The sequence below is a fragment of the Diabrotica virgifera genome, chromosome 1 (genome assembly GCF_917563875.1).
Source record: "Diabrotica virgifera virgifera chromosome 1, PGI_DIABVI_V3a".
Classification (NCBI taxonomy): domain Eukaryota; kingdom Metazoa; phylum Arthropoda; class Insecta; order Coleoptera; family Chrysomelidae; genus Diabrotica; species Diabrotica virgifera.
Genome location: NC_065443.1, coordinates 157,973,017 through 157,998,844, shown reverse-complemented (window position 1 = coordinate 157,998,844; position 25,828 = coordinate 157,973,017). Strand labels below are relative to the sequence as shown.

Sequence of the window (25,828 nt, the reverse complement as noted above, 5' to 3'; positions counted from 1 at the left end):
AGGGATAACTTTAATGTAATAAACACGTTTTGGTAAATTAGTGGGTTAGGCCACTTGCATATCGTAGCGTCTTTTGATTAGGGTGCTTTGTTTTTTGTCTCCTCTGTTTTTGTTAGAATAGGTAATTATTTCTTTGCTTTATTCTAAGTTACATCTGATTCATTCTCTTTACCTGAATTAGTCTTCGTTTACTGTGGAGGTAACCTGGTCCCCTGTACCGGGTGTCACAATAAGAATGGCTCTCGGCCATATCTTAGGAACCGTTTATAGTACAGTTTTGCGAAAAAAATATTTATAACAAAAGTTGCCTCGGGAAAACCCTGGAAATTATTTTCATAATTGTAGGTCCACCGCTAGAGGGCGTAATTGAATATCAAAAATTAAAAAATCATAATTTTACAAAATTTACCTAATGAAAGGGCACTGGAAATTCGATCATCGTTTCTTCATAAAATTGTGCGCATATTTGATTTCACAAGTTTAAGTCTACCTTTGCAAATAAGAGGTGGGGGTGAGTGGGAACCTTCTTATGAAAAAATGGCTGTAAGTTCGCTTCTGCTAAATCGAATTTTGCATACTTTGTCTTGTTGAAAACAGCTCCTTTTCTTCAATGTAAGAGTCTTATTTTCGAAATAGCCTAATAAGTAATATGCCAGCTAGTAGGCGTTATTTAATTTTCGGAAATTTAGTTTTCTTTGGAGAATATTAAATACAAGTATGCATTTTTAATCCTTTATTACAAAATAAGACCAAATTAGCAACAAAATACCGAAAACCGCATGTCAATACCTTTTTCTATCTCGAAATATCTTAAGAAACGTGTAAATTTTAAACAACTGTTAATGTCACCGTTAAACGAAGTTAAGAAAAAGTAGTGTGCTATGGAAAAAACAAAGAAACATTTGCCAGATGTAAACGTATATAATTAATTAAAATAACAATAAGACTAACAACACTATAAAATATAACAAAGAAATAAAAGCAACTACTTACTTAGTGACGACCTAAATGTTCAAATTGTTGCCCATCATTTTCGATGCAAGCATTTACTCTTTCAAGAGTAGATTGAACACTTGAACAGCAGTCTCAATTTCTGCACTCGCAATGCTTTGAATGGCGTTTCGTATTCTCTAGATCATGTTTTCTCGAGCTGTGGGCCTAGCGGCAAAAACAAGGTCTTTAATCTGTCCCCATAAATAAAAGTATAAAACAGTTAAATCTGTTGCTGTTCAATATACTCTCAAAAGAGTAATCGAAAATGATGGTCAACAATTTGAATATTTAGGCCGTCACTAAGTAAGTAGTTGCTTTTATTTTTTTGTCATTTTTATAGTGTTGTTTATCTTATTGTTGTTTTAAATAATTATATACGTTTACATCTGGAAAATGTTTATTTCTTTTTTCCATAGCACACTACTTTTCCTTAACTTCGTTTACCGGTGACAGTAACAGTTATGTTTAGAATTAACACATTTCTTAATATATCTCGAGATAGAAAAAAAAGGTATCGACATGCGGTTTTCGGTATTCTGTTGCTAATTTGGTCTAATTTATAAATTTATAAATATATGTAATACAGGATTAAAAATGCATACTTGTATTTAATATTTTCCAAAGAAAACTAGATTTCTGAAAATAATTAAATAACGCCTCCTATCTGGCATATTACTTATTAGGCTATTTCGAAAATAAGACACTTACACTGACGAAAAAGAGCTGTTTTCAACAAGAACAAGTATACAAAAATCGATTTAGCAGAACCGGACTTACAGCCATTTTTTATAAGAAGGTTCCCACTTACCCTCTCTTATTTACAAAGGTAGACTTAAACTTGTGAAATCAATTATGCGCAGAATTTTATGAAGATTACGATGATTGGATTTACAGTGCCCTTTCATTAGGAAAATTTTGTAAAATTTTGATTTTTTAATTTTTGATATTTTAAAAATAATTTCCAGGGTTTTCCCGAGGCAACTTTTATTATAAATATTTTTTTCTCAAAGCTGTACTATAAACGGTTCCTGAGATTTGGCCGAGGGCCATTCTTATTGGGACACCCGGTACATCGTTATACATGTGCCTAAGTATTTTAAGTTCAAAACCGGCTATGCGCTCTTCGATGTTTTTCTTCGTCATCCACGTTTCTGATACTTAGGTGAAGATGAGTTTAATAAGACTTTTTAATGAGTTTCAGTAATACTAACATGTAACCCCATTCTTTTTGTTGCTGCTTCTAATTCTGTGAAAGCTTGAAGTAGATAAGTTTTCTTCTAGCTGTGATGTCGATGTCATCGCTGTATAATATATTCGTACATTTCTATTAATAATGGTCTCTTTCCAGAGCAATATTAAGTGAAAACATGATACGCTATCTTCTTGTGAAAATCCTGTCTTTGCCAAAATTTTCTTTACATTCCGTGCATCACTTTCACTAATTCTCTTAAGTGTTCTCGGACATTGAATTCTAACACGACTATTTTTCAAAGCTATCGAAAATGCATATAAAAGTCCACAAACAGATTTTGGATATCAATTTTATATTCACATTATGTGTTTTGTAAGTCTCGGCTTAGAAGGAATGTTTGATTGGTAGCAGATTTTTCTATATTTTAATACACTTTCTCACATAATGGCCTTATCTGTCAATTTGTCTCTAGATAGTACAGTAATTACTTAATAATTTATATATTACATGGGACACATACTTGATCATTGTCACAACGAAATTCATTAACTCATACTGACGTAACATATCAGAAAAAATATAGCGTGGTTTCAACGATTTAACATATGTTATGTAAGACGTAAACATATTGAATATATATTTTTCTGATACTTATTCCTACTAATGTTTACTCGCACAACAAATTCTCAACTGTAAACAAAACACATCTACACTATCAATCAACGTAATCACTGAGAATCTTTTGGTCTTGGAGTAATTTATTTGAAAAGTGGTTTCTCCAACCCTTATCATTTTTGAGCATATCAGAGCAACAGTGGCCTAAGTCCAAAAACGAAGTTTTGAGATAAATGCAATCTTTGCATTCGTATTTCCAGTATATTTGTTACGGAAACAAGAAATTATGTCGCGCCATCTAGCCAAATATAGAGGTAGGTTATGTAGGCCCCTGTTAATCCGCATCATAGATCTAATGTCGCTGCTTTTGTTGATATATTAATCTAAAAATGCTTAATTTGTGCCTTAGGCCACTGTAGCTCTGAGGGCCTCATTTGGACATGTGGTAACTGTTTCTCGAATACTACTCTACGGCCGTTGATACATACGTCTAATTCAGTATGACAGTTTTTTAGATATAAAATATTTTAAACGGTACTGCACTGAATTAAATAATAGACATAGTTGGAATATTTTTTTGTGTTCTTATATAAAAAATTCATTGCTTATATAAATTTATTTTTAATAAATACTTATATAGGTAATGAAGAAACTTTACACAACTACGAACTTTACACGCCAAACTTTTTAGTCTGTAAAAGTAATAGACACTTCATGTCTAATGGATTGTGTCGATGATCTGTTTACAGCAGGGAATATGTTATTTGCATATCCTGTATTTATAGAGTAGGTAAAAACTACGAAACAACTTCGCAATTTTTTATAGTCTTTTGACAGAAATGCTTTAACAACATATTGCATCTAGTACTGCACTCTAGTATTGGGTGATGTTAGAGACAAACTACAAGATTGGTTGATTGTTTGAAGAAATGCTCCTTCTCGCGTACAGTAGAGTGTTCAATGATGTCACTGGAGAATACAGTTTTCAATTCAATATTTTTATATTATTGTTAGTTATTTTTAAGTTGTTGCAGCCAATTTTTATCTTGGTCTTCCCCTTTTTTCTTCACATTACTTTATTTTGGTCACAATAACAGTGATAAGTGCCCTAATAACCGGCAAAATAATGCCAAGATGAAAAAAATATTAAGTTGTGAGATATGACGAAATAAAGCTAGTTCTTATACCTGGCTAGTTGACTTCAGTCATAAATTATACGTATGAAGTCGAAAAAGATTTTATTTTAATGTCCCGTGTTATTCGTTTCGGCTGACACAAATAAACGTCAAATTATCTTAATTTCAAACTAAAATTGTGGCTTATTAAAGCAGATTGTGCAATGGTCGGCAGTTATCCCTGAGCGAGAAAAGTTTTTAGCGCCATATCAACTCCAAATTGTAGGTGAATAAGGGATTTTTCCTTTATTCCGAGACGATGAGCTGGCCAAATACCCAAGTAGGTGGAGAACAATAAATAAAAGAAGAAGAAGAAGACAATACATAACATAATAAAACTAGGTTAGGAACAACTAGTTGACTTAGTCATACGTATGACTAAGTACTACTACGTACAATCATACGTCATTGTACGTACAGTCTTACGCACAATAATTATTACTGAAGTCAACTAGTTGTTAAGCTAACGTTTAAAGGTGAAAACTGTCGATAGCGGTAATGTAAGTTAAATTAAATTATAGGTTTCTACCGATATTTTCCTATCTATATTAGTTGTATCTCTTTTTATTTCACAACGTATTATGTTTTCCATTTTTTGCGTTATTTTGCCGGTTATTAGCGCGCTCATCACTGTATATTCTCTTAGAACTTTCTTAATTGTTGTTCTGCTTCTATATTAATTTTAATATGTTTTCATTGGCCCCAGTATAGTTCTCATAATCTTTCCACTATTAAGTCTTCTTCATATTTTTTAGTCAGTGTCATTTTTTCCGCAAGATAAAATATTGATGCAACGTTTCAACTATGACTTGAATATAAGTCAAAATGTCAAACACGTTATATTTCACAATTTGTGGTGTATTCTTAACAATATATTATTTCAAAATGAAAATAAGTCCTTGTGTAATATTTACTAACTCTATATATAGTCTGCAATAAAAGCACAGTGTGATAAAGGTTTGCTTGCACATGCGGTGTCTCGACATTATTAAATTTAAATTGTGGCATTTTTATAATTACGTATTTTTTATGGGAAATAAGCCACAATTTTACTAAAAAATGAATTTATTAACGTTTCGAAGCCCAAATCGGGTTTCGTTGTCAAAATACAAAATACTATTGTAATATAATTTAATAAATTATATTACATTAATTTATAAAATATTAATAAATTAATAAATTAAATTATTATATAAATTATTTTTTAAATTTTTATTTTAAATTTATTTAAATGTTATAAATAAATTTTTTTTTAATTAATAATAATTAAAAATAAATTTAAAAATTATTTAAAAAAAATTAATAAATTCATTTTTATTAATAAAATTTAGTTAAATAAATTTATTAATAATTTTATTAATAAAATTTAGAAACGTTAATAAATTCATTTTTTAGTAAAATTGTGGCTTATTTCCCATAAAAAATACGTAATTAAATTTAAACTTATGACTTATTACAAAAAGTATAATATTTTATAATCCTTGTAACTAAAACTAAATGAATCTTGCAATGGGAAACATCTATTATTCTAAAAGGTGTGTATAAATGTCTTATTTTATTTTCTGGATATACTTATTACCTACACACTAAATTTTTGTTAAAATAATTCGGTAATTCATGCCACTATTTAACAAACTAGTAGTTATTTTTTACGATTTAAATGATTTTGTGGATCCAATTTTTGATAGGAATAGTCTATGGTAAACTTTTCTATCATATCTATTGGATTAGCGATAAGCTTTTACTTTTACCATCGCCCTCCCTTTTTGTGTTACTCAGAATTTTTTATCTATTTGAATGTATTAACAAACTATGGATGTTCCCCATTGCCATCTTTATACACACCTTTTACTATGTAATTAACTAACATTTTATAAGAAATCAAGCTTTTTGAAATTTTATCCATATTTTATTGTTTTAGATGTTTTTTTTAATCTCATATTTATATTTTCAATAGAGTTTGATTTAAGAGTATTATGAGGCATGGTATCGAGATTAGTGATAACATTTTAAACATAAAAATTTGTTATTTTTACGTTACATACGTGAATTTTTCAGTGTTTAACACATTTTCTATAACTATATTAGATACAGTAGGATGCCATGCTTTATAATTAACTATTAATTGCTTTTGGGACTTACTATTCTACTACTAATAGGATTTATAATATTTTTAATGAATTGGATGTTACAGAGATAAAATAGTTAACACCAATAAAATTGTATTATCGATAGGTAATAATAAATAGGAAATCATAATATCGATATCAGCTATTTCAATTCTAGAAATGCTTATTTTGTTGACATAATTGTATCTTTGTTTCGTCCAATGGGGACATAACATCTCTTATAATTTTTAGGTGATAGACATATTAATATAATTTTTGTGTACTTAGGATGTTAAAAAAATGTCTGATATAGGTATATATTGTTTATAGTTTGTTAAAATAACTCAGAAGATAAGTAATTTTTATATCGTTATTATCAGCGTTGTAGGACTCTTTTAAGTTTTGCATATAGAAGTCTCTATTGAATAAAATGATTTGGGTCATTTCATTTTTCTTAGCAAATGTGTCAGTTTTTGACTTTTCACTAGGTTCATCGGCAGCTAGTTTACGACGCCTGTCTATAAGTTTTACTTCCATTTACCTTGGAGGAAAGTATCCTGTTCTGATCATTTTTTTGTTTTTCATCGTATAATTTTGAGCCAGGTGAAATATTTCTTGTCTTGTAACAAGCTCGATCGTTTTATTAAAGATCTCAAGAGTCCTGTCTCCTTGATAAAAGCGACCTATGTCCTTATGGGGAGCTTCAGGATTTTTCCTGGATTACTTGTATTGTCGGTGTATACCTTCCTTTCCTTTGTTTGATATGGTCCAGTCATTATTTATGAGACCTTGTTCAAATGTCCTCTGCCAAGGTCCATTAGACTAACTGAAAGCTTCCTGTTAAAGTTGTTAAAGATTGTCTTTATATGGATTTGTTCGATAAAACTCTTTATTTGTTACGATACGAATTTGTTTGAGTTTTTCCAACTTTTCCCACTGACACTGTTTTGCATTATTTATGACATTGTATTATTCCTTACATCATCTACTATCAATCCTGATTTGTTCATTGTTGAGAATATGCCTCCTCTACTTATTTCCCTCAATTTCTGTTTTGTGCCTCTGCTATTCAATTGGTCGCAATTCCATGCGTTATGTGTCTGTATATCGTGCGTTCCATGGGTTATTTTGTTTACTTCGTAGGACCGTGATCGTTATGTTGGAACAAACTTGTAGTCAGTTTATCGTCGGCGACAAAATATCTGCTAGTTTTAACATCTTTAAAATCATCGGAGTTGTTACTGCGATTTCTGTTTCTGTCATGTTCAGTTTTCTCTATGTACTCTTCAGAAAAAGTATCAGCATGATCTTCGCGTAATCAGTCAGCTCCTGGAATTCCACGTGTATCAGTTTTTTGGGGTTTCTCATTTTTTACTTTGTTGCTTCTTTCTTCACTTCTTTTACTTCTTGGAGATCTTTCGATCTGTTTAATTCTGAAGCTGGTTAATTTCCTGGGATTGCCAACTATCCCTCCATCTTTTAGGTGGTCTTCCGGGGTCTTGAACCGGGCGGGTTGTTTTCTAGGGCAATTTTTGGGAGTCTATTCTCATCCATTCGTCTTACATGGTTGTATCACATCCTCTTGCGCTGCCTTCCCATCTTACTTTGCATTGCTCTCTAATGTTTGTATTTTTCACCCTGTCTCTTCTTGTTTTCCCCACTATTGTTCTTAGAGTTTTCATTTCGGCAACGCTTAACATCTGTTTCGTTTAGTTGGTGTCTTCGCGCACTTCTATGTTATGATCGATCGATAATAAACGCATCGGTGGTGACTTACATCAAGTGGTTTGAGGGGGATACCGCATTGGGTTTTAAATGCCGTTTTATTACAAATGGTGTATTACTTTAAGCTTAGTTTTGTTTCGGTATCTAGGATAAATTTTTCTTGTTGTTCCATGAATAATGTCAGATGTTAAAAGAGATGTCAGATTTGTCTCATACTGCTTCGTCTCAATAATGTTTCGCCGGTCTTTTATTAATGTAACATAACGATTTATTTGAAGCAATTATCGAGATAGACTTAATATAGTCTGATTAGGTACATAAACCAGCTCTCAATGTGGCTATAGGTAATACTTAAAAGAAAATTTAGCTTTTGAGCAATGTTAAAAATTAGCTTTGCTTAGGAAAATTCTTATACCAAAGTGTCTACGGCTTTTTTGTTTCCGCCCAAAACATTGGAGATCACATATCATATTATCAAATCTCCAAAATGTTGTATCAATATAAATAATTTGTTATGTAGTTTAGAGATATTATTTTTATGTACTTACTTAACTTAAGCAACTAGCAACATATTCCGTCCAACATATCTGTGAATAAAATGTACTTACTATTTTTTATTAATAATATATTATGTCTTTAATGCAGCGAGATTCTTATTTTCCATGATCACTATTTTATCACGATTTTCCTCATTTTTGTAACTAATTTTTACCTTTAGAAATTTAATTTTGGAATTAATTCATTAATCCGAATCATCTAATATGCAGTTGTTTGTGGTTACAAAAATGAGTATTAGATTGCAAGTCAGGCTAAATTGAATGGTACTTATACAAAGACATGAATATTTAAAACGTTTTAATTTAAATGGATGTGTAACTTTTCTATTTCGGAAAATTTTGGGGACGGGGCGTTTCGTAAATGTAGAGGTTTCTATATGCGTCCGACAACTGGAGTATCTACCCTTAAAAATTTGTCTCACAATATTATCAGTAAATTGTAAGTGTTTTTATCAAACAATCCTGTAAAAAATATCATCATTTATGACTCCATAGTGCGCCCCTCATGGGGGGGGGGGGGGGCGCAAGCATCATAAAGTGTCTTGAAGTATATACTGTCACAGCTGATTTTTGCAAGATTGTTTGGTAAAAATCGTTACAATTTTTCTGGTTTCAGTATATTATTTAACGAAACAGTGTCATGAAATTAAAGAACTTGAAAATAGATAAGACACATTTAACATGTATAAAAAAAAATTAAAGAAGCGGCTGGTATCTTCAATAAGATACAAACTCTATTGCTATACGATGAACATGGTAAAGTAATATTGAACTAGAGCACAAACTTAAAGAATGGGAAAATTACGTTACGAACCTATTCACCTATAGTTCACCTCCGAATATTACTAACTGCGACGGACCCCTAATAACACGCTTTGAGGTAAGACAATCCATACAATCATCAAAAAATGACAAAGCCACAGGTCCTAATGAAATCCCGACTGGAATATACATTGTTATAAATTATAGCAATGTTTTAAAGGCGATAACTTCGTTTTGAATATAATTTTGTATACCAGCGGGCACCTACCTAATGGTTGGTCCAATTCATTGCTCATAGCTCTACCTAAGAAGACAATAGCAAAAACCTGTGCTGATTATAGAACCATCAGTTTGTTAAGCCATTTGTTGGAAATTTTTCTGAAGGTAATCCTATCTATGCCGTATCTATAATAAATGCCAGGAATACCTAAGTGACACACAGTTTGGTTTCCGTAACGGGTTTGGAACGAGAGAGGCATTGTTTGGGATGAACGTACTTGCTCCAAGATGTCGTGATATATCTGTAGATATATACTGTTTTATTGACTTTCAAAATGCAATTGATTGTGTTAAGCACTCTATATTAATGGAAGTTCTTGAAGACATTGGCTTGGATGGCAGAGACGTTCGCATAATTGAAAATTTGTATTATAATCAAACAACAGTTTGATTATAATACAGTTGTACAGATGAACAGTTTTAGTAGACGGCTTGCAATCACAGAATCTTAATATTAAAAGGGCTACGGCAGGGATGCCTCTTGTCGCCCCTGCTTTTCAACGTTTACTAAGAAAGAATTTTCAGAAATGCACTTTCTGAAAAACAAGAAGGAATAATTGTGAACGATGAACATCAATAATTTGCGATATGCAGACGACACAGTACTCCTAGCTTCTACTCAAGAATATCTGCAAACATTACTTGATGGTGTCTTTGAGATTTGCAAGGAAGCAGGTGTGGATCTGAACATATGGAAAACCAAAATACTACGAGTATTTTGGTATAAGTAAACAACAGAGTATAAAACCGTCTGTATATGTAAATAATATCAAACTTGAGCAAGTTGATCAAATTGTTTATCTTGTTAATCAGTTTAATTGTAACGCAGAGAGTCACGGCGAAATTAAATCTAAGATAGAGCAGGTCAGAGTTGCTTTTAAAAGGATGGCCAAGGTACTATGCAACAGAGACCTAAAATTGGCATGAGGATCCGCCTACTTCGCTGCTACGTGTTCTCGGTCTTACTTTATTGTTACATAGAAAAAGACTGTTTGACTTGTACACACTTCTATATAAATCAAAATGGGAACTGGTGTATGTTTTCAAAGACTGATAGTGTGTAAATGAATTTATTAAAATCAGCTAAGTACTTTCAGCATTTTTAATGCTATCATCAGGGCTATCCTATAAAAAGACTAAGTTGAAGAATCTTATTCATAAAAAATTATAAAGTGAAACTTACGTCTTATAGTAGTGGTTAGATCCCTGGGTTAATTTTTAATAATAGAATGTGTTTGTTCGAAGTTTTCTCTTTATTTGAGGTATTTACACCTATAAGACGTAAGTTTCACTTTATAATTTTTTATGAATAAGATTCTTCAACTTGGTCTTTTTATAGGATAGCTCTGATAATGGCATTAAAAATGCTGAAAGTACTTAGCTGATTTTTATAAATTTATTTACACACTATCAGTCTTTGAAAACATACACCAGTTCCCGTTTTGATTTACTTTATTGTGTCGAGTCCTGGACTGTAAATAAAATCGATCTAAATCGCCTTGAGGCTTTCGAAATGTGGTGCTATTCGCGGTGTGCAAGTACTTGGAAGGGATACGCGAAACGATCGTGCGCGAATAGCGGAGAAATATTGCAACTTTCTTAAATAATTCATATTGTCAATTGAAATTGTCAAATTGACGTACATTTCATACCTATTGTCATTTAAGAAGAAAAATTATATATTGCTCCACAATATTGATATGATATGCAATTATTATATAAAGGTAAATTTAATTAATTGTAAACTAAAAGGGAGGTTCCCTAGGTTGGCTGTATACCATATAGTTAAAAAACTCTAACAAGAAGTAAAACCACTTCTATGTAAATTGGTATATTTATTAAAACTTAAAAATCCCAATGGATTGAATAAAAATGTCCAATTCAGAACGTTTTCAGACCTATCGGTCCATCATCAGTGAATGTGCATACTTGCTAAATAGCCCCAGAACCAAACAATGGTTGAATTTAAAATTCAATTTACATTATTTAAAAATAATATTAAACAGGCTAAACGCCGATGTTACAGGATATTGCCTATGGGAACATGGTGAAACCCTACCAAAACCTCAATCAACCATCTTAGGCCAACTTTGACTATAAAGTGACTTTGACTTTATAGTCAAAGTTGGCCTAAGATGGTTGATTGAGGTTTTGGTAGGGTTTCACCATGTTCCCATAGGCAATATCCTGTAACATCGGCGTTTAGCCTGTTTAATATTATTTTTAAATAATGTAAATTGAATTTTAAATTCAACCATTGTTTGGTTCTGGGGCTATTTAGCAAGTATGCACATTCACTGATGATGGACCGATAGGTCTGAAAACGTTCTGAATTGGACATTTTTATTCAATCCATTGGGATTTTTAAGTTTTAATAAATATACCAATTTACATAGAAGTGGTTTTACTTCTTGTTAGAGTTTTTTTAATTAATTGTATTTTGATTCCAGTACTGCATTTTAATAACTAATTTTATTTACTACATACAATTGTTTACGTTTAGATAACAGAACCTAAATCTTATTTTTTCTTCTTATTATTTTTTTTTGGCTATGGCCTTGACAATTATCCATTAACCAGGACTATATGATTGGCCAATATAATCAAAAGTGCGAATAAAAGTGCAAAGCGTAGAAATAGGTGTCGCTTTTCCGAACTTGCACGGTCCCAATAGAAGAATTTTAAAAGTTTCTTGGGTAGAGAAGATTCGAAACTCCACGATACTAGAACGTCTCAGCATGACTACTGATATTATAAAAAGCATTAAGAAAAGAAAGCTGGAGTACTTCGGGTATGTAATAAGAGGTCCCAAATATAGGTTGCTACAAAATATTATGCAAGGGAAAATAGCAGGCAAACGCAGTCCAGGACGAAGAAGAACTTCATGGTTGAACAACTTGCGAGATTGGTATGGTGTTGATACAAGCATGCTATTTAGGGTTGCAATGAATAAAATTAAGATAGCTATGATGGTGACCAACGTACATGAAGAAAAAGAAGTAAAGTTTTTATTCGTACGTTTAATTTTCGTAACCTAATTATATTATGATCCCTTGACGAGTATACGAGATAGTTTTTCCTTATCATAAAATACTCGACTTTTTAAATTCTCTGGTACTCCTTATTAGCATCTACGTCTACTTTAAACAACATATTTAATGAAATGTTTATATTAAATGAGTAATAATAACCATTGTTGTACCATTCAATTTAGCTTAAAAATTCTAATAAATTCTTCTAAGGTAGAGGTTAACATACACATGACTAACTTGGAGAAGCAATAATTTTGGTGACAGGTTGGTATCTTTTAAATAAACTTTATTGCTTACTGTTTTGCTTTAGAAAATCTGTAAAATTTTTATACAAATTTCTTTTTGCAAAAAACATTTAGGAAAACCTCTAAATAATCAACACCTTGTTTATATGAATAAAATTTTACAGTTTTATTAGTTCAATTTTTTATAAAATAAAACATTTTCTATAGTTTATATATCGGGTATATCTGAAATAGTCTAGCAGAACCTCTTCTAAGATTCCCTTTTCGCTCTTCTTTGTTCTACAGCCTCCTTACTTATTTTTTTAGTTTTTCCAGTTTTCTGCTCTACCAAGAGGTTTGTCTGTTATTCGTCTTAGTTTCAATTGGGACCAGGCGGTGCCGTTTTATTCATTGGGCGCTTGGGGCGGGCGCCCAGGGGCCCTTAGGGACCCTTCCTTTTATTAATAGGATATTAATAAAAAAATATTAGGGACCATATTTTTTTAAATAGAGAAAAAGACTACGAAATAGGTACCTGCGATTTCGATATGGTCTGATTTTAAGACTGATAAATAAGAACTGTGACAACTTTTAAACCAAAGAGCGCTTCCTTAGAAAATTGTAAAAAAATGTATGAATCTGGAGACAAAGCTTATTATAGAAGATTAAATGAAAGCAACTCTTATAGAGTAAATCCGAATGGAGGTAAAGAGAAGTGTTAAAGCTGTTTATTGTTACCCGTGCAAACTATTTTCAATTGAAAAAAATAGTTTAACTGATTTTGGATATATTTTATCCACTGGAAATATTTTAATAGTTTACTCAAATCTCACGAAGAAAGTAAATATCATCTGAACTCTATGGTTACAGTAATAACAAGATCATCAGTTAGAGTGAGATGGATCATCAGTTAAATTGGACTTATAAACGCTATAGACTATTGAGTAAAGGTCCTAAGAAGAGTTGTTGTCACCATTAAATTACTTGCTTTTCAAGGACTAGCTTTTCGTTGATCCCATGAGAATTTAACGAGTCGTCATAAGGAAAATTACTTAAGTTGTCTTGTATACTTTGCTTTTGACAACTTCTTAGCACAGCATTTACAGCGGAATGCGAATAAAGAAAAAGGTTTAGTTAGCTATCTGTCTGACCAAACTTGCAATGAATTCTTGGCAGCGATAAAAGCAAAACATGTAGAAACTTTTGACGCTGTAAATGCTTTACTTAAAAACTACGGATCCATCAAACATATTTTTCCAGTTAAGCAATAATAGAGACAAAAATCAGCAGTTAGAAGTGAAGCCAAGGCACTGCATAATAAAGAGGATACCTTTGAGACAGGTTAACTTAGATACTCTATTGACACTGATTTGGGCAAGGATTTTAAATCGAGTGAATGCAACAAGCAAAACGTTAGAAACTGTGGACTTGAACGTGGCAATTGGAGTAGAATTAATGACATTTGAGCTTTGTTGGAGACGTAAGAAATAAATTAAGCGAAATTGAACGAGAAGCCAAAAATATTTTTTTGTGAAGGCAATAATCTCAAACATATTCTAAAGAAATACTTCGTTTCATATTCTATAGAATTGGCCTTCAAAAAACAAAGAAAAAAACAGTTTTCGATGAAGCAGTTGAAAGTGAAACAATTTTAAAGGGGCAAGAGATAGTCAGAATTGAAGTAGGTACCTATTTAATGTTATATGCCACAATATTTCTCAAGATCTTTTAAAGAGAATATAATGCTACAAAGATGTTACATCAGCTGTTAGATGTTTCTTTATTCTTTACGCTCAATAAAGAAGATTTAACTTTACTGCAAGTTTATTTGACGATACCAATTTCTAATGCGTCAGGCGAGCGGTCTTTTTTGTCTTTAAAAATAATAAAGATACACATGTATGTTGAAGGTCAAAGGGCCAAGAAAACCTAGACGCATTATCACTATTGTATTATAAAAAATGAAGAATCAACTATTTATAATGGGAAATAAGCCACAATTTTACCAAAAAAAGATTTTATTAACGTTTCGAAGCCCAAATCGGGTTTCGTTGTCAAAATACTACTAAAATAAACAAAAATGTTGTTACTAAGTAAAAAAATTCTAATAATTTATTTAATCTGACTCATTTATATTGGCAAGTCAGACGTATATTATACATTTTAAAGTAGAAGACTTTAAAATGATATCGTCAATATTTATGAGTTGCGTTCCTGGGACGACTTTACTAAAAGATAGTTCATTCGATTACATGAAATCAATCCCAACTCGAGAATATCCGTCACAAAAAAAATATCATAGCATGTGATCTGTCTTTAAAAAGACAAACAAATGCAATGATGACAGTAAAATTCTCGCTTTAGAGATTCCATAGTAAATCACGAGGGAAAACCAGGAAAAAACCTCGTGATACTATCCCGACATCGTAAGTATTTGGTCTTACATTTAATTTACTTTCAAAAAACTAATACCAAATTATGACTTTAATATGTTTAAATTATAAATAATAATTTATTAATACTAATACAGTGCGTCCATAAAGTAACGCATAAATTCATTATTTCGTAAACCGGCGATATTAAGGAAAAATCCCGAAACAGGTCGATTTTTATTTTTAAATTCCGATATTTTGGCATATATATCATACTAGTGACGTCATCCATTTGGGCATGATGACGTAATTGATGATTTTTTTAAATGAGAATAGGGGTCATGTGATAACTCATTTGAAAGGGTATTCAATTCTCTATCCAATAATATAAACATTAACATAATTATTTATACAGGGTGTTCAAAAAACATTTTTTTAATTAAAATAATTGAGACAAAAAGAAGAATGAATGTAATTTATTTAATTCAAAATACGTTTTACTGTTGTCAGAAAACAGGAAAAAAATGTTTATTTGACAAGTAAATATTGTTTTTCGCTTAAATTCAATGTTAAAGCTGCTACTCACCTGTTTCTTGGCAGCTTGAACATTTCGTTTAAACAAATATCAATGTTTATTTGTCAAACAATTTTTTTTCTGTTTACTGACAGCAGTAAAATGTATTTTGAATTAAATAAATTACATAATATATTCTTCTTTCTGTCTCACTTATTTTAATTTATAAAATGTTTTTTGAACACCCTGTATAAATAATGATGTTAATGTTTATATTATTGGATAGTAAATTGAATGCCCTTTCAAATGAGCTATTACACGACCCCTATTCCCATTTAAAAAAATCATCGATTACGTCATCGCGCCCAGATGGATGACGTCACTAGTATGATATATATGCCAAAAAATAGTAATTTAAAAATAAAATTCGACCTGATTCGGGATTTTTCCTTAAAGTCGCCGGTTTACGAAATATCGAATTTATGCGTTACTTTATGGACGCACTGTATATTTTTTAGAATACTAGTATGTTTTTTTGTTTGTCATGTGTTTTTTTTTATATATTTTTAAATGTATTTTTTGGAATATTTTTTACGTTTGCTGTTTTTCTCGTTTGTTTTAAAAATCTTTTTTAAAATTTTTAAAAATGTATGAGTTTTACAATAAACGTTTATAATTAATGCAGGTTAACGCATGTGTCTTTTTGTTAAAAAAATTGACAACGAATAGCAATGAAGGGGGTCCCTAAATCTCTAGTGCCCAGGGCCCAAAGTTAGGTTAAACCGGCACTGGGACCAGGTTCTCCTTTGAGATATGTTTCCCTGATTTGATCATTATCGTCATCAATATCTAAACATGTTTTGATATTACTAATTGAATTTCCTATCTTTGTTTCCAAATAAGTTCGATATCTTTCCCAATGTATACATTTTGGATCCCCGTAGCTAATTACTGCCTGGTTGCACCAACAAATCTTAAGCTCCAGCTTAGCCCAGCTCAGGTTATAGATAGGGCCGCTTTAAGTCTCACTTACATTGCACCATAATTTTCGATTCTTATCAATTCAATCCAAGTGGTAATCCATTGTGGCAAGCTGAAAATTGATCTAAGTCTCAATGATGCACCGCGGATTATTCGTAAGCTGAGTTTTAAGTACGTCTTAAGCATAAACATAAGATATATGTTGGTGCAAGCAGACAGAAGAGTCATTTACCTGTATATAAGGTAAAATAAATGTGTCGTTTATCTGAGCCCGATGGCTTCTTCGACACATGCAAGTTAACAGTTTTGTTACTAATTTGTTCAGTATTTATAGTTACGTCGATAACGTCATGTTCATTAAATTTATTATTCAACATGAGCCCTTCTAGAATATAGTTAAAAGGGTACTCATCTAGATCATAGGTCCTTTTGCTCCCTCATACAATGTGATGTAAATTGGCATCATAGTCGATGATGAGCTTGTAGTCCATTCATTCTGCAGTGTTCGATTATTTTTCGAATCGCCATAGAAACTCTTGCTACTGTATTATCTGGAAAGTATGCAGAGCATACAACTATAGCCCGTTTGTCCGCTTCCTTCCACATAATGATTTGAACTGCAAATACGTCTTTCGTGCAGGTGCCTGGAAGAATGTGATTGCAAGTATAATAGACGTTCTGGGATTTTATCCCGTTTGAGCAATACAGTACCTTAGTTAAGACGGATCTAGGGCACCAGTTCGGTCTGTGCCAGTAACCCAATGCTCCTGGATTAGTGATACATCTGTAGCCTCATTTGCAAATATTCTGCCAATGGTATATGAAGCAGCCTTGGTATGTTGAAGATTCGCCTGCATGAATTTAATCATTGTTTCCTCTTGGAGGGTCTTCACCCTCAGACCCTTTATTAGACCAATCTTTATTGGCTCCACTTTTACCTTTGTCTCTGGGAGGTACTGTGGCCTTTGGGGAGGCTTTTAGATCCCCGATGTTTCATTCATCCTGATGCTTCATTGTGATGAAGACGATGTTTCTTCTTTCTCTTTGGCTGGTCCGCTTTAACTTTCCGGATTGTTCTCCCTTTGCTTTTATTTTCTTCGGCCTTGATTGTTCAGACGAAGATGTCGCCTTTCTGTTGGTAATTTTTGGTTTGATGATGATCTGATCAATAGATCAATATCGAAGAAGGGCCCTAAGTTTAATTTCTCCAAGGCCTTCCTAAATGGATCAAAGTTCAGGTATTTCCTGGATCAGATTTCTCGCAGTGGAGTACTTTCCAGTCCTGCGTCCTCAGTTTCCGATTCATCTTCCTCAGTCTGTTGTAAATTTTTTCAGCACACATTGAGGTATCTCTCTCTTCATTTGGTATACTGTGTATCGCATTTAAGATGAAGACAGCCGCATATTTCGGCTATCAAAATAAATACAGATTTAAAGTTTTGCACAATCATATAGATTGAAGGTTCACGTTTTTTAAGATAATCAACTGAAATTTAAATTTTTAACGCGGCCTAGTGCGTAGCCACAAACGGTAAATTTTCGATATTTGGTTCGCATTAGAGATATCGGAAAAAGTTATTTGAAAAAGTTGTTCCAAGTATTCTTCTAACACCACATACCAAATTTCATGAAAAAATTCGAATTTTTAGTTTTTTCATTATTTGTACGACCCTAAAATGGGCTGTCCCGAGATGTAAGGATGCAAGTTCCGATTTCCGAGATGCTTGCATGTCGGGATAGCAAATTTTAGGGTCCCGACTACAAATAATGAAAAAACTAAAAGTGCGAACGCGAAGCAAAATATCGAAAATTTACTCTGTCTGTGGATTCGCAGTAGGCCGCGTTTAAAATTTAAATTTCAGTTGACTATTTTAAAAAATGTGAATTTTCAACATATATATCACTGCAAATCTGTATTTATTTTGAAAGCCTAAATATAGGGCACGTGCATATTCATTAAACTTAAAGTTTCTTTGTTGTCGCGATATAAGGTTAGAACTACGCCTAAGGATGCTTCGGTATTACGTGTTCTCTACTCTTCTTTATGGCTTGTAAGCGTGGACATTGAAAAAAGTGCATTTGAATAAGTTGGCCGCCTTTGAATTTTGGTGTTACAGAAGAATCCTACGAATATCATGGATTCAAAGAAGGTCAAACGTGGAAGTAACTAGGATAGGAAATAAACCTCAAATAATACTAACTATCAAAAGACGAAAACTTAAGTAGTTAGGACATGTGATGAGACGGCAAGAATACTCATTATTATAAATTATTATGGCTTAAAAACATCATAAACATCCTGGCTTAAAAACTTACGGGAATGGTTCGAATGCAACCTTCGATAGAAGATGGAACTTAAAGAAGAAGAAGAAATATGGGCTGTCTTCGTCTTAAATGCGACACACTATATGCAGTACATATCAGAGTTTTGGGCAGATCAGTTCCTTCAATAGCCTTTTGAAATGTTGCTCCTTTCCATGGGTTGAGCGTTCCAGTCGCCTCAAATATTAGCCATTTGGAGCTTGTGTTATTAACACATGAGGGTTTATCCTCTTCTTTCATCGGATAGAAAGAGCTTTCATAAATCGTAAATGCCAGTATACCGCATTGTCAATATAGAGGTTGTTTCTAAACATATATTATTATGTGTTTTGAGAAAAAAACAAAATAAAATACCAATTAAAATATAAATAAAATTGACACGATTTATATGAAAATAAAAACATTTTATTTTTCTTTTTTTAGACTATCCATGCAAATTTTGTATTTATCCGTCCACTAGAGCTGATCACCAGGATCCGTATTTAGCACACAACTCCATAGGTTTTGCATAGGTTAACTATTTTATCATAAGCCTATATACACTCACACGATAAAAATATTTTATTGTTTTTTTATCAGACAGTTTTATCAGGTATCTATTGTTATTGTTTTTATTATATAGTTTTTATGACTAAAAAGTATCGTAAATAATATGTGTTTTAAATATACGATTTTTTCCACATAATGTTTAATACCGTGTAAAATGTAAATTAATATCCCGTTTGTTTTATACGTTCTCCGCCTTCCGGTTCCTAGTTTCCAGCTTCGTCGATCGTTTCATTCGCCATGGTGAAGGCTCCTTTCCGACTTTGCCTTCTGGATGCCGCCTAACCAGGATTCTTTCTACCTTCCTTCTTTCCTTGGGCATCTATTTTAAAATTTGTTTTAGCAGCCTTGCTTAGTCCATTCTTTCTACATGGTCATAATATAAGATCAGTTGTCTCCTTTGAATTTTATCTATAACAGTTGACTTGACTCCCATGATATGTCTGATTTGGTAATTTTGTATTCTTTCAAGCATTCATTTTTTAGCTGATCTTCTCCAGAAGTTCGTTTCCGATGTACGTAGGCATGTAAATAATGTATAGAATTTATTCTTTTTCTTCATGCAGGTCGCGTTTATTCTTCACTCCACTAAATTTTTCTGTTTTGTAAATTATTACATTAGATTTTCCTTGATTTGCCAATATTTTATTCCATTTTCTGTGTCTAGCATATTCGTACTATTGTTTCAAAGTTGGTACCTTGAAATGTTTTTCCGCAATTTTCACACCATAAAACTAACTTCTTATTAAAATAAAAATGTATACCATTTTTATTCAGTTGCAATGCGAAGGCAAAACAGTCTTACTTTTCAATTAGAATACAGAGTGCAATCCAGCTCTCTGAATCGCGATTTTCGATTCTTATTGGAATCTCATCGGAGAGAGCGCAGGCTTGTTCTCCATATAAATACTCCATCTATCTATCTATCTATCTAACTTCTTATTCTATTTTGGTCCCTGTCATAATATATTTTCTCAGAAAATTTGTATTTTATCATAATTTTGCTGACCATTATTTTAATACAAATTCTTCTATACTATTCTTAAGATATTCTAACGGTCAACATTTTAACATATTTATACATTATGAGCCAACTGTTTTCTCTTCCTGTCCTCCGTTTTATTCCAGGTATCATTTAAGGTCAGTTATTTATCTATGTCTTAGTATATTTTTTGGTAGAGACAAATAATAATTAATTTTCATTGATTCTTTAAGAAATATACGAAACATTTACAATGATATATATACACTCACCGACAAAATTAACCGTTCACCTTGTATTTCTTTCAATTTGCAGAAATTATCAATTTTAGACCTCATTTTATGAAAGATACGGTAAAAATACATTTGAGGAAAAGAAAACAATAACAATTTGAAAAAAAAAAAGTCGTTTATCAAGGGATGTTTAAGAAAAATCCAATGGTTAACAATCTTCTAAGAAAATTCACACAAGCATAATTTTGAAAAGCATAGTCTAATTAAAAAAAAATATGAGATTAATTATAGGTGCTGCCGCCTCTGCCCTTTAGGACTTCTTGTAACCGGTGCGGAAATCCATTCGCGTTATCCTGGATATCCGATTGGGGAATATTGTGCCACTTCTCTACCGCAGCCGTCCTGAACTCTCCGAAGGATATACGACTGGTACTTTTGCTCTAACCCATATTTTGAGGTTGTCCCAAATGTGCTTAATTGGGTTAAAATCGGAACTGCGCGCGGCGCCGGTCATGGTAAAACTTGAATACCGACCTCACAAGTAAATTTTGCTGTATGGCAACGTGCATTTTATGCATTAAACTAAAGTTTTCACCAATGACCGGTGCGAAAGGCATGACATCGTCTTGGAGAACTTCTTCCACGTATCTTTAAGCATTCACACTGCCTCTATCGAACACAACAAAATCAGTACGAGCTTTGTAAGAGACATCTCCCCAAATCATTATTGACCCTCCTCAGTAAGCCACTATTTCGGTTATGTTATAGTGCATGGAGCAAACCTTTCATTTTGACGCCTATAGACACGATGACGTCCATCTAGACCTCTTAGGCCTATTCTGCTCTGATCTGAGAACCGTATGTTCTTCCATTCCGCCACAGTCCAGTCAGCATATTCTCGAGCAAAACCAAACTCTAGCCCTACGGTGTTGTGGGAGCAGCTGTGGGGCGCGAGCTGGACGCAAAGCCTTTAAATTTCATTGTGTCAGTCTTCTTCTAATGGTACGTTTACTCACACTAACATTTCTCACCTCAAAAAGATGCGTACGAGCTTCAGGAGCGGTGCAAAAGCGATTTCTCAATACGTTGCGTACAATGAAACGGTTATCTCGAATTTTAGTGCATCGATGTCGGCCTTGACCTGGCCTGTGGTTATAGAAACCGCAGGCTCCTGTCTCCAGAAATCAGATGATAGCATCCCGTACTGTATTTCAGCCCCTACATCCTTCGGAGATCTCAGGACGGCAGCAGTAGAGGAGTGACCCAATATCCCCCAATCTGATATGCAGGATATCACGAATGGATTGCCAAACCACCGGTTAAAAGAAGGGCCAGAGACGGTAACACCCATTATTAGTACTCATTTTTTTTTAATTACACTATGATTTTCCAAACTAAGTTAGTTTGAATTTTCTTCAAAAGTTTTTAAACATTTGATTTTTGCTAAGCATCCCTTGATAAACGACTTTTCAAAAATGTATTGGTTTTCTTTTCCTCAAAGGTAGTTTTCACCTTATCTTTCATAAAACATCGTTTAAGAAAAATGATTTCTGAAAATTGAAAGAAATACAAGATTTTTTTCTATTATGATTATTTACGAACTTTTAAGGGTCATCAACTTTGACATTCCCTACTGTTACTCTTTTATTCTTTGTTTTGTACTCTATTTTCGAAATAAAAGATATTTTATCATTTATATTAAAAATACAGAGAAAGTAAGTAGAACAAATTATTTTTATACAGAACCCTAGGGAAACCATATGAGAATAAATTGTACGATATACAATAAGGAAAATATTATTATATATTACAAGGAAAAGCCAAACTAAAAATTTAGTTAGTATAATAATTGGCTTGACTTATACTTATCCCGACGAATCTATAAAATAAAACAAATCACATGAAAATACATGAATAAAGAAGAATAAAAAGAAGAAAAGATAGACTTGGAAAAGCTGAGAAACTAAAATAAACGAATTGGAACTAATGGGAAATAAAACTCTAGAACAAATGAAACTTTTGGTGAATGATGGTAAATCATGGACAAACTGGATTAGGAGCTACAGATAAATGAGATACCTACAGCGGGTACACAGATATTCAAAGAATAAACTGTTGTACATAAGAATGTTTTTGAGTGTAGCTGTCCCCTAACAACACAAAACATTCCAGGAATGTACTACCAAAGTTCTATCAATATTTGAATGTTCTGGACATTTAGAGAACATTCGGTGAACATCTGATTAAATTATTCCTGGAATGTTACCACAAGACATTCTGTGAACATACTACCAATGTTCCTATATTTTAAGTTGCCAAATAATAAATACGTGTAACAGATATAACATTACTTATAACAGAAACTTGTGCAAAAACGAAGAGAGGCATTTATAATTATTATTCTTTTGCGTTCATTTTCAAATTCGCCGCGCATGTATTTGTGCATGGCGCTTAGAGAGGGCATCACGTGACTAAAAACGACCAACCAATGTCGACCAACGACCTCACTTCGGCGCTTTGGCGCGGCCATCTTGGCCACCTTGCCGTGCGTGATCGTTGTTTGTTTTTAGTATCGTTCGCGGTAACGATCCTGTACTAGTCCAGGATTACTTCGCATGCGCACTTTAAAAAAAGAGCGTTCGCGGTAATGGAGTTCTGAACTGCTAGTCCGGGATTTTGTCAGATTTGTCGTTCGCGGTAACCGAACTGAGAGTTCGGAACCAGTCCAACCGATCCTTGGGATCTGAAGCGAACTCGGAGTCCGAATATGCGCAGTAGGAATTTCAAAATACTTACAAACATTTCTATATTGTTTTGTGCTTTAAACAGCTGATTTGTAGCGGTGTTTGCTTTTCATTCTGTGTTTATTTCATTTGTTTTTAATACTGTGGTTTAACTGAAATGTTTAGAAATTTAATAATTGTGATTGTCAATAAAATCTTTTTTATATACTTTGATGTATAATTTTTACAGTTTAATATGATCATAAACAAATAAAACATTTTTTAATATTAAGGAATATGTACTAAATACTGTGTGTCTCTTTAAAATTAAATATTTATTTTATTTGTGATACAAAAATAACCAATGTAATGTAAAATTTACTACTTGAAAAAATGAATAAAATAACATAGGTATATCTATGAAATCTTTATTAGACGAGGATACCCTAATATAATATTGATAAACAATACATAATATGGACGTTAACGTTAAAATACTCCATGTAATTAATAACAATACAATAAGTAACAATAATAATAATTATTTTCTGAAGCTATTTTCTTGTGGCATTTTTATAATCAAGTATATTCAAATGGGAAATAAGCCACAATTTTACCTAAAAATGATTTTATTAACGTTTCGACGCCCAAGTCGGGTGTCGTTGTCAAAATACAGAATACTAAATAAATAAAAATGTTGTTGCTTAGTAAAAAATTCTTTTAATAATTTATTTAATCTGACTCATTTATATCGGCAATTCAGACACGTATTATACATTTTAAAGTAGACGACTTAAAAATGATATTGCCAATATTGATGAGTTGCGTTCCTGGGACGACTTTACTAAAAGATAGTTCATTCGATTACATGAAATCAATCCCAACTCAAGAATATCCGCCACAAAAAATCATAGCATGTGATCTGTCTTTAAAAAGACAACCAAATGCAACGGTGGCACTGAAATTCTCGCGTTAGAGATTCCATAGTAAATCACGAGGGAAAACCAGGAAAAACCTCGTGATACTATCCCGACATCGTAAGTATTTGGGTTTACATTTAGTTTACTCTCAAAACTAATAAGACCATTAGACGTTAGAGTAAATGAACATCAGTCTTATATAAAAAATAGAGAATTTGATAGATCTCAAATATGTCAACACGCATGGGATAATGAACATACGAGTTCAGTGGAGAGATTCAAGTATAGTCCTAAAAGAAGCAGATAGTAAAAAGAGAAGAATCAAAGAAGCGGCTCTAATTATGCTAAATGAAACCAATTGTGTCGCAAATTCCTCGGTAGAATGCAGTAGGATGTGGTTACCCATATTAAAGGAGGAAGTCAATAGAAAGAAAATACCACAATTAGTAAATCAGTAACATATCGAGTTAGTACATATTTAAAATTTAAAATATCAAGTCAGAATTTGGTATTAGTTTTGAGAGTAAACTAAATGTAAACCCAAATACTTACGATGTCGGGATAGTATCACGAGGTTTTTCCTGGTTTTCCCTCGTGATTTACTATGGAATCTCTAACGCGAGAATTTCAGTGCCACCGTTGCATTTGGTTGTCTTTTTAAAGACAGATCACATGCTATGATTTTTTGTGGCGGATATTCTTGAGTTGGGATTGATTTCATGTAATCGAATGAACTATCTTTTAGTAAAGTCGTCCCAGGAACGCAACTCATCAATATTGGCAATATCATTTTTAAGTCGTCTACTTTAAAATGTATAATACGTGTCTGAATTGCCGATATAAATGAGTCAGATTAAATAAATTATTAGAAGAATTTTTTACTAAGCAACAACATTTTTATTTATTTAGTATTATTCTGTATTTTGAAAACGACACCCGACTTGGGCGTCGAAACGTTAATAAAATCATTTTTAGGTAAAATTGTGGCTTATTTCCCATTTGAATATACTTGATAATAATAATTATTATAGACAATACCAGTAGGTAACCAGTATGAAGAGAACAAATTGTTTTCTTAGAAAAAATATTTGGAGAATGTTTTAATATGGTCTCGTAGCTTATTAGAACCACTAAAACTTATAACAATAAACGATTTCATTAAACCATGCCTATTCATACTATAAACATATATCTAGTTGATCTGATCTAGTAAAATGTTCATGCAAATCTGAATTAAAATATCAAATTCATCAAAATAAGATGGATACATAAAAACTAGGTTATAATAGTGTTATGGACTAGTTCTAAATTCGTTCGCGGTGTAAATAAATCCTGAACTGATTCTGAACCGCGCTTGCGTACAACCCGAGTACTAAGAGAATTCGTAACTGGTCCTGGACGTGTACAGGATTGTTACCGCGAACGAAGCTTTTATTTGTGCTTTTTAAGAATATGTTTTTAATTCGGATACTTTTATAATAACTTTAATAGTATTATTAACATAGTGCATACAACATACAATGGTGTCCTGTTCTCAACACAGTTGGAGTAGCAGAAGCAATGTAGATAAAAA

General features: G+C 32.4%; 1 protein-coding gene across 1 annotated transcript in view; it reads left to right on the top strand.

The window, feature by feature from the left end:
• The window catches only part of LOC126878799 (transmembrane protein 268), an 85,620-nt gene extending 66,118 nt beyond the window's left edge, over positions 1 to 19,502 (top strand). Inside the window, exon 6 of the mRNA XM_050641697.1 lies at positions 19,275 to 19,502. Within this exon, the coding sequence (XP_050497654.1) occupies positions 19,275 to 19,363 (89 nt within the window). The 3' untranslated portion in view covers positions 19,364 to 19,502. The remainder of the gene's footprint in view (positions 1 to 19,274) is intronic.
• Positions 19,503 to 25,828: the final 6,326 nt, after the last annotated feature.